The sequence below is a fragment of the Manacus vitellinus genome, unplaced genomic scaffold, assembly GCF_001715985.3.
Source record: "Manacus vitellinus isolate BGI_N305 unplaced genomic scaffold, ASM171598v3 scaffold_91_pilon, whole genome shotgun sequence".
Taxonomy (NCBI): domain Eukaryota; kingdom Metazoa; phylum Chordata; class Aves; order Passeriformes; family Pipridae; genus Manacus; species Manacus vitellinus.
In genome coordinates, this window is record NW_021940873.1 from 87,395 (window position 1) to 96,999 (window position 9,605).

A 9,605-nucleotide genomic window follows, 5' to 3' on the forward strand; every position below is an offset into this window, starting at 1 on the left:
AAGGTAAGAGATGTGGTGGTGGGAGATTAAATCTCTGTTGAAAGGTGTAATTGTCTGATGTGTGCACTGGTTGTATTTGTGACACAGCTGATTGACTGAAGCCAAGTGGAGTAATTTAAAGGGAGTTCTCTGCAAAATACACTGGGAAGTGGTCTGTTCTTTTTTCTTTTTTTCTTTTGAGCTGCAGTAGTCTAAAGAATTTTGCAAGAGGACATTTTATCTGAGCCCCATCAGGCATCAAACAGCAGGTTCAGAGGTGACGTTGAAGATCAACCACCTATTGCTTAATTACTATCCGTTAATTACTACAAAAACTCACTTTTGGGAAGTACCATTTAGACTAGTAATAGTCAGTGCCTTTGGACTGAAGGCATAATTATTTAATAGGAGCAGAATTTTCTTGCTTTTCATACTATCTTCAGAAGAAGAACCATGACCTGGTACAAATTTCATGCTCAGCTTTCAACAATGAATTTTTATGCACACATGACACACAAAGTAAGTGATTTTTAGGACAACTGCTGGGCTGAAAGCAGAAGGTTGAATTGTTTGTGTTGGGTACTTACTGAGCCCATCCTACACTGTTCATAACCCAGGAATGGCAGTTGAAGTGTGGTGATTTGGTAATAATGAAAGGTGAATTTGTGTTTTATCCTGTGTGTAGCAGCGGGTTCTTGGCTGGGTGTTTGTGCAGACTCTCAGGGGTGCTCCGTGGGAGGTTTGCCTTGGAAGCTGCTCAGGGCAGAGTCTGAAGAGCAGCAGTGGCTCAGAACCCAGGGGAGTGTTTCGTCTGCATGGCTGAAACAAGGTGTGGGTTACAAGGACTAAACTTCCCAATGTAAGTTTAGGGGCTCACAAAATCAGTTCCTTTTGACCCAAGTAACCTGGGGATCTGTCCTTGGGAGACCTTTGAAAATACTGGATTCTCAGTAGACTTTCTGGGCACACTTTAAAATAAAAACATCCAAGAGCAGCAGCGAGTTTACTGAAGAATATAATTATTCAGGAAAAGAGACTCTAGAATAAGGCATTTCTGAATGCTTTTTAAAAAATATTTAGAAGGTTAAAAAATCAATATAAAATAATTCTCCAGCTCAATGAATATTGGCAGCAAATGTACTTAGGTTTGCTGAAAACTTGCACAAAGAACAGGTGTCAGGGCTGTTAGTGCAGCCTGTGTGAGAGGGAGGGAGAGGATGCTGTGTGTGAGCTGTTTGGGTATCCATGGTGCAGGGACATGGCCTTTTCCCCACGATGTAAAGTCCTTAATTAGACCCTGGGGATGTGCCAAGGAGGATTTGTTTGGGGCTGATGGCAGTTATTACATCTTAATCTGGTGTGGGTCAGACCACTCATTAATGTTGATGGTTCTGCTCCTGTGAATATCAATATATGTTCAGGAATAGTTTTTTTCCTTATTTTCTTCCACGTGTATAGGTGTATTTAGATATATATATATTCCAGTAATTTTTTTAAATAAATATATTCTAATTATTTTTTTCTTAAGGTGTATTTTTTTCTCAGTTAGATTAATGCAAATTGTTTTTTGTGCATGTTTTTAATAAGCCACTCCAAAGACAAACTCAGTCCTCAAATGCTACTTTTCAAAGATTGTTAATGCAAGAGAGGAAGATGATCATGGAGAACTTTGGCCAAATTAAGTGTAGAATGTAGAGGGGGGAAAAGTCATGTTGTTTTCTTTTATGTGCTGAACTTTTGCTCAAGTTATTTTATTATGACTTAACTAGAGGTGAGTTAAACAAGAAAGAATTAAAAATGTGTGTTTGTATTTGTTTGGCTAACACATGCATCATTAAAGTTAAGACTTGAATGCATGTTAAATAATTGAGTTTCAATCAGTTTTATTTCTCTTGCCTTGTGTGCTTGGAGTTTGTGTCTAAATTCCTGGCTATTTGGGATTTGGAACTCTTTGCAGGAAGTTGTGTAGAAATGGGAGAAATAACATAGGCTGTGCATTGTGTTGACTGGTGGCTTAAAAATGGCATCACTTCTAAGCATAAGAATTAAGTGATAGATTTGCATTGGTTCTTTCTTTAGTAATATAAATTTGAATGTCAAAGGGAGTCACACAAATGAAAATATATTTTAAAATATGGTTAATACTGGGGTTTGTGTTCCATATTTATTTGTGCCAGTGGACACTGCAGTTCACAGCAAGATTCATCTTGAAGATTGAAAGATCCTTCAGATTAGCAGCTCCTTATGCTTGAATGTGATTGTGTTAAACCTTTGTTTTCAGCCTGTTTATTCCCTTCTGTTCCTCCTTAACATTTACAGTTTCTCATGTTCTAGTAGCTCACATTTTATGGAAAGAAGGTGCTCAGTCTGAGCTCTTGGAGTAAAGACTGACTGTTGTGGATAAGTCGTGGTTGTGCTCATAACCAAAAGGACATTTGCAGTTCATTGGTGCTGTGAAATCAAGTTACCCAAATGATGTCTCAGATCTGCATGTTTCAAAATGAAAGGTTGTTTAGCAGGATTTTTTATATATCTTGCTAACATCCGAGGAACAATAAGGCCTTTGTGGCCCAAGGAGAAAGGTGGTTTGTGCCTTAGGGGCTGGCAGGTGGAGGGGAGGTGGGCACACCTGCACTTACCTCTTTGTGGGCTTTGTGGAAAGGGTCAAGTGGAATGTGGTGTTGCAAAAGGTGAAAAGACACAACTGGATTGTGATTTTTAACTAAATAGCAGTGGCTCTTCTTGTAGGGGTAAGATTGAGAAATTTCCTAGGGGAATAAGTCAAGGTGTATGTCCCAGGAAGCCTCTGTGCTTGTTCTGTGGTTTTGTGCTAATGGCAGTGTTTGATTTCCAGGGAACACGTTCAGCACGTTGGCAGGGCTGGTGTTTGACTGGACCATAGTGAAGGACCCCGAGGCTGGAGGGTTCTCAGACTCCCACAGTGCCTTACGGTAAGGGCATGCCACTGTCCTCTGAACTTCAGCTCTCTTGGTTTGGGGTGTATAAACATTTCCCCACATCCAGGCAGTTTACTGAACTGAGGCCTAAAATAAGAGTGCTTCAGAGTCAGTTGTTTCAGGTTGTTTTTTTTAGCAGTGCCAAATCCCTCCCTGTGTAATTTAACTGATAGTGTTCATGAGCAGCTCTGGTAGCTCTAATGGAACAGTTAGAAATAAATAGATGCAGTTGTTGATCTTGCTGAAACATCTTGTGCAAAAGGAAGAGTTAGCAGTAAGACTTATCTCAGGATTTCAGCAATTTATTTTTTTTTTTTAAGGAAAAGAGAGGTTCTGTTTCAGAAAGGACCTCTCCGAACTTGAAGAGTTACAGGTGTCAGTCAACACTTAGTCCTGGTGTTGAAGTAGTTCTGAAAGTAGCTAAACTTTAAATTGGCATGGAGCAAGTGCCTGCCTGTGAGCCAGATACAGCTCCCAGGGCCAGGTGGAATAATTGAATGAAAGGTGTTCAGTGAAGGTGTCAGTGGATTGTCTTTCAGACACAGCAGTGAGTACAAAGCACTTGCTTGATAAATAAGCCCTGGTGCTTGGTTCATCATCTGTACTGACCCACAGACCAAGTTCACTGGAGTTTAAAGTGCTGTGTTTTGGGGGAACTTCTGTCCAAAGATCTTGGAAGTGCTTTACAGCTCACTAATGTGAGTGTTTTTCAGCATTTCTGTTTAATATGGAAATATTACCTCCATTTAATGGAGGTGGAGTTCGTGCCCCAAAGTCAGAAAACTCACCTGTGGCAGGGATAGGAATAGAATCCAGACTCTATGATTACTTTTTTTAAAGTATATTTTCCTTCCTACATTTGACACCAGACCATCTGTGGTGTCTGTTTTGGTGATGGGGTTTTTCAATTATTATTTTATTAAGCATACTGACTATTTAGTTTTACAGTGATGACTTCATTGTTCTGTTCTTCAGTGGTTTCAAAGAGAAATGTGAGTGTCCCCCTTTATTGAGCCAATCAGGATTGAAGGCTGCTTAGCAGTGCCTCAGTGGGATATTTCCAGTTTGGACTCCAGGAGTTCCATCTTTGTGCTGTCACCAACTGCTGTCAGCACACCAGGATGTGTTACTTAGCAGCAATATGTTAATATTCATCATATTTTATGTCCTAGTGAATCTTGACTTTGCTCAACATGAATGCTGGTAGAAAAATGTGTCCCTGATCCATGTGAATTTACCAGACTGTAAACACATGAAACACGGGTTTTTCTCACCAAACAGTTCACAGACACTTGTTGAGTACAGGTCGAGTCAAAACTTCTTTTGGAATAGACTCACACTCATGCACCAGAGGCTTCAGTGTCTTCAGAAAAGAGCAAAATGTAGGTAAATTGAGGGACATGAAGTAATGTAGGAAATCCTTTACAGAAACTGACTTTGTGTTCATATAATGATTGTGTGAGCAGCATGTGGGGAAACCAGTTCTGAGAGCGAGCAGAGTGGTTGAGAGTGAACTTCCACCCTCAAACCTGTGCTCCAAACACACTGCAATTGGGGTGGGGGTAGCAAACAAGACTCTTTGCTTGTGGGTAAACACAGAGTCCAGTTTTGCAGCCTTGGAGAAACAAACCCAGAGCTTTACCTGGGGAAAGGCTGCTAAGCCCATGATATTCCTGAAGCTGTAGATGTGAGAGAGCCAGAGGGAATGGCTCCCACTGGGGATCCAAGTCCTGGTCCGTAGAAACTTTTAGTTTCACTGAAGTATTTGATAGAGATGTGGTTTAACCAAACTAATATTGATCTATGCTCTACTCTTAGCATAGCTATGATAACATAGCAATGTTCTGTTGCAAAATAAATGATAAACTGTCACAAATATGTTAAAATCTGTGTCTGTTCTCCATATGACTTTACTGCCTTTGGTGTGAAGGTCACATAAAGCCAAGTACATGATGTGCACACAGGAGCTGGCAACCTGGAAAACATGGTGCTCTTTCCTTGCTGTCCTGTCATTTACCTGCTCATGGCAAATCCCTTCCCTCCCTGTTGTCACATCTCGTTGAAATTTCTAACAGTTACTGCAAGTATTCTATGGGTAGACCATTTCCATAGTCATGGATTAAATGCATCCTGCTTTCTCTGTGGGGGTCAAAGTTATGTTCTGGGTTTGTTAAGCTCTTACTTTTATAAATATAACCTTTGAGTTTCTCATATCAGTTGTTCCACAATAACCTATAGTTTCTGCAGTCTACACCTACTGTACCATCTGGAGGGGTCATTGTAGACAGCATGTGCAGTCTTCTGATAGCTCTTGAAAGCCCACAAGCAGCTTCAGACAGACTTTTATCAGTCACAGAAATGAGCTGCAGATATCTCAAGAATGAGGAAAATTTGGATATCTGGTCCCAGGCAGACATCTTAAATTTGCTTAAAAATGGAAGTAGCTGGGAACAGATGCTGGGTTCTCTGTGGGTTTACAAAGATCATTTAACAATTCTCTGCTCACTTTTCGGTTCGCTTTTCAGTATCCTCAAATTCCTAGAATCCACTTACATCCCACCTTCCTATATATTAGAGATGGAAAAAGTTGCCAAGCAAGGAGATACCATTCTGGTGTCTGGAATGAAAACAGGGAGTTCTAAATTAAAAGCAAGACTGCAGGAAAGTGTCTATAAGGTAAGAAGCTTGTGTTCATCCTGAATTTTTTATTATTTAATCTTACAGTCCAGTGTTGCAGTAGCTCTCTGAGTTTGCCCTGCAATGTTTGTGGATCTCCATTGTGGATCTCAGTGCTGCATCTCTGCCACAGTGGATTGACTCTGTAGCCCACATCACCCAGAAAGGGCTGGAGTTTGGTGCATGTGCCAGAAATCATTTCTAAACATCTGACAGAAGGCCCTGTGGCAGAGAAACACACTCCAAATGCCTCTGCACAATTTTATTTTTCCTGATATTCATACTATATGTGTAACTGGAATCACAGCATTTGGCCCTTTACACTTTTAAAAAAGACTCAACTAGAACGCTTCTGTTCTTTTTCTCAGTAAATAAATGACTAGAACAAGGATTGCTCTGTTGAATACACCTTTATTTCCATCCTGTGAACACTTTCTGATCCCCAGTTCTGCCTCCTGAGGTTCTGGTTTCCAGGGAAGGGCATGTCAGTGCCACCAGGGTGTTCAGTGCAGTGCTGGCTGCTCTTCCCAGCGGCTCTGGAGACCCGGGATGGTTCTTTCTGTCCAGCTTCTGGTGACGAGTTTTTCATTTAGCTCTGCAGACAGAGTTGGTTTTGCCCGTAACAGAATTTACAAACACCTGAGAGAGTTTTTGTGGCTTCCAGAAGTACTTGGCATCATGCTACTGTCAGCTTAACACTGCTCCTTAAAAATCCTTCTCTGGAACTTCATCTCGTGTCTGCAGGTCTGGTTTGACAGATTTCTGCTAGCACAGGTTGTACTTCATGTTTCTGCTGAAAGTAGAATTGCCTTGGCTTATCTGACCCATACCTGTAGAAGGTGTTCCACAAAAATATTATCTACATGTATGTGACACTAGTCAGGGGACACAAATTGTAGTGCCTGTTAAGAATTGTGGTTTTGTTACAGCTCTACCTAATTGTGCTGAAAACATGTGCTTGCTCTACATGATATCACTCTGACTTTTGGGGGTTTGACTGCTTGTAGCTTGCTTAGTTTTCTGGTTTAATATTTATATTTCTCAATTATTTTTGAGCTGATACTGTGAGTGAAAGTGAAATAATATTGTTGTGTTTGTAATTTTTTTCTCTTTCTGGTTTAGTAGTTCCTTTAAATCTCCCCCTGCTGCCAGACTGCACGTTTTCAGTGAACATCCCTCAAACAACTGTAATAGAATTTATACAATTATCTGTTGTATTCCTAATTTAATAGACCAGTGAGTTGGATGTGGATTCCTCGGTGCAGTTCTAATGGATGTGCTGCCTGGAGGTACCATGTTTTACAGTGGGGAAGATGAATTTCTGGCTGAGTGATCACTGAGCATCTGTCTCAAGTTTTTCTGTATTCTCTGGAAAACAGAACTAAAATGATCTTCACAGAGACTCGATTTTTTTCCTTATCCTTCACAGTGTGCACAGAGCAGGTCTCTGTGCCATTCACTGTCCCTTGCATTGCCCTGTTGTGACAAAATTGGAGGTGAAAATAAAAAGCCAGTTGCAGCAAGTGATATTTTTCACTTCTAGATTCTAAGTTCCTGCTGCATGGTCTGCTTCAAATGAGCTGCTCTAAATGTGCTTACTTTTTGGTTTTTTCTTTTCCCTCCATCGATAGGATGTACATCCTGCAGAAGTCAGATTGCTTATTTTGGAAAACATCCTTTTAAATCCAGTATATGACATTTATCTGCTGGTAGGAACATCAATTCAGTACAGAGTTCAGAAAATGAGGCAAGGGAAGATCACAGGTCGGTTCCGTTCTCTCTTATTTTTATTTTTTAATACTTTGTGTGAATTATTAAGCGCTGAGAAATTTTTAATTGTATTTAAACTACTTTGTTAATATTTAATACTGTTTTCCTAAGGCACACAATGATACAGCTGTTTAGTTCTTTCTGTCAAAAAAATTGGGACTATAAAGAATATACTCTTGCAGATTTATGGAGGATGTGAAGGTGAGGGTAACTCAGAATAGGAGCCAACAGTGGCATTTTAGATGTACTCATTTATTTCACAGTCACTGAGAATCTGAATGACTTTCTTAGTTAAATCAAATTCAGATTAGTAACTTTTCTAAGAGAAAATGTTTTACTGGCAAATAGATTTGCTCCACAAAGCAGAGCCTCTATAAGAGTGTGTTGGTTGGCTTTATGCCCATTTAAAAGTGTAATGCCTTAACTTATTTCTTTTTTTTTCCTTTTTTCTCTTTCTTTTTTCCCCATTTTTTTTTCCTTCTTTCTTGTGAAGCTGGAAATTACTTGGATGTTAGGTCTAAATAGTGAGCTGACATTAGTTGGAAATTGCAGCTTCAAAGACATTGAGGTCTGGCAGGAAGCTCATCTTGTTGTGTATGTGTTGATACAATGACAGAAATGCTGGTTCTACAGGGCATGAAAAATGCGGATTTAATGTGTACACTCAGCATCAATAGAAAATAATCAGCAATAATTAGCAGCAGCCAGGCACTGACACACTTGCTTTTCTTGTTTTCCATGCAGAAATAGCAATGCCATCAGAGCAGTATGAGCTGCAGCTCCAGAACCACATCCTGGATCCCGAGGGAGATCCGGCCCGGCCCGTTGCCAGCTTGGACCGGGCAACATCCACTGTCACTGCATTGCAGCAGGGCCACACCAACCTGCTCCTGGTGCACAAGAGTATCCTTCCTTCGGGATGCCTTGCCACCCACAGCATCCTGGCAGGGGACAAACTTTCCACCCTTTGCAACACAAAAACATTATCCCCATTTGTACCAGGAGCCCTGAAAATCAGGAGCGCTGGTGGAGCCATGGAAAACAGCTCTGCTGGGAATTCAGTCTCAGCAGAGCTGTCAGATGCCTTGGATGCTCTAAGAAATTGGGTTGGCAAAAGATCAGTCAAGTCAGGTCTGTTCCCCTCAGTCACTGTGGAAATGTGATGGGGCTTTATTCCATTTTTGTATTTCAAGCACGATGTTCTCTAGTGAAATCTCTCCAGAATGCTCAGTGCCATGCAGGGAAGGGGGGATAACATTTATTCCCAATTTAAAATTAGCTCCAAGTGGCCAAAGAGGCACAAGGAGCCCCAGGAATAAGCTGATCTTGACTTTTGACTAAACTTTTGTGTTCCTTTACTAAGACTCCAGGTATCCACATGCAGGGGGTGTCCAGGCTGCCCAACAGCACTATCTATGTGGTAAATCCTGGGTATTTAGGTTGGTATTGATTTTCTTGATTGTTTAATATAATTTCTTGCCTTGCTTTTGTGGTTTTCATGGTGTATATATGCTCTTCCGTTCCTCGTGTTACTTTTCATAGAAAAGCAATTTTATTCATAAAAGTAGCTGAATGTGAAATAGGTTTAGCACTAAATATGTATTTTCTTTTATCTCTGTATTCAGCAGCTTTAAATAATGAATGTTCATCTGCAGAGTGTGGGCACCAGAAGCCAAATGCTTTTATCCATTAGGGAAAGAGGCTGTTGGTGTGTGCTGTTCAACCTCTCCTGTTTTGTAGGATTTACAGTTCATCCAGGTGACAGATGGGTCCTGGAAACGGGCAGGCTGTATGAAATTACAATCGATGTGTATGATAAATCAAGCAATAAGGTGTATTTGTCTGATGTAAGTTGAAATGTTTATGTATTCTCAGTGTCTGTCTCCTGAATCCTGACTTGCTTTGAAATTAGTTGAGTGGTTTCCTATTTCCACTGAGGTAGGACAGTGCAAAGAGTGTTGTTTCTTGCCTTTTCCTTTTTTCCCTTTGTTTTGTTGCTGCTGCCTTTTTAAAATAAAGCACTCTGGGTGATTCATGTGAAACCATTGGAGTCCTAAGTGCTGTAGAGAGAACTGGGAAAAACTGGACAATGAATTTCAGGTTTGGATGTCCAACACCCTCACAGGGAAGAATTTCTTCCTAAATTTCACATACTAGGTACCAAATCTCTACATAGTTCTTAAAAAAACACACAAAGAAAACAAAATTTAAATGGTTCATTTG

The 9,605-nt window shown here is 40.4% G+C and overlaps 1 protein-coding gene across 1 annotated transcript in view; it reads left to right on the forward strand.

Annotated features, from left to right (window-relative positions):
• NUP210 (nucleoporin 210) overlaps nucleotides 1-9,605 on the forward strand; it is an 81,883-nt gene that overhangs the window by 30,272 nt on the left and 42,006 nt on the right. Inside the window, exons 3-8 of the mRNA XM_029965202.1 lie at nucleotides 2,834-2,930; nucleotides 5,462-5,612; nucleotides 7,244-7,376; nucleotides 8,127-8,285; nucleotides 8,753-8,821; nucleotides 9,123-9,229. Of these exons, the coding sequence (XP_029821062.1) occupies nucleotides 2,834-2,930; nucleotides 5,462-5,612; nucleotides 7,244-7,376; nucleotides 8,127-8,285; nucleotides 8,753-8,821; nucleotides 9,123-9,229 (716 nt within the window). The remainder of the gene's footprint in view (nucleotides 1-2,833; nucleotides 2,931-5,461; nucleotides 5,613-7,243; nucleotides 7,377-8,126; nucleotides 8,286-8,752; nucleotides 8,822-9,122; nucleotides 9,230-9,605) is intronic.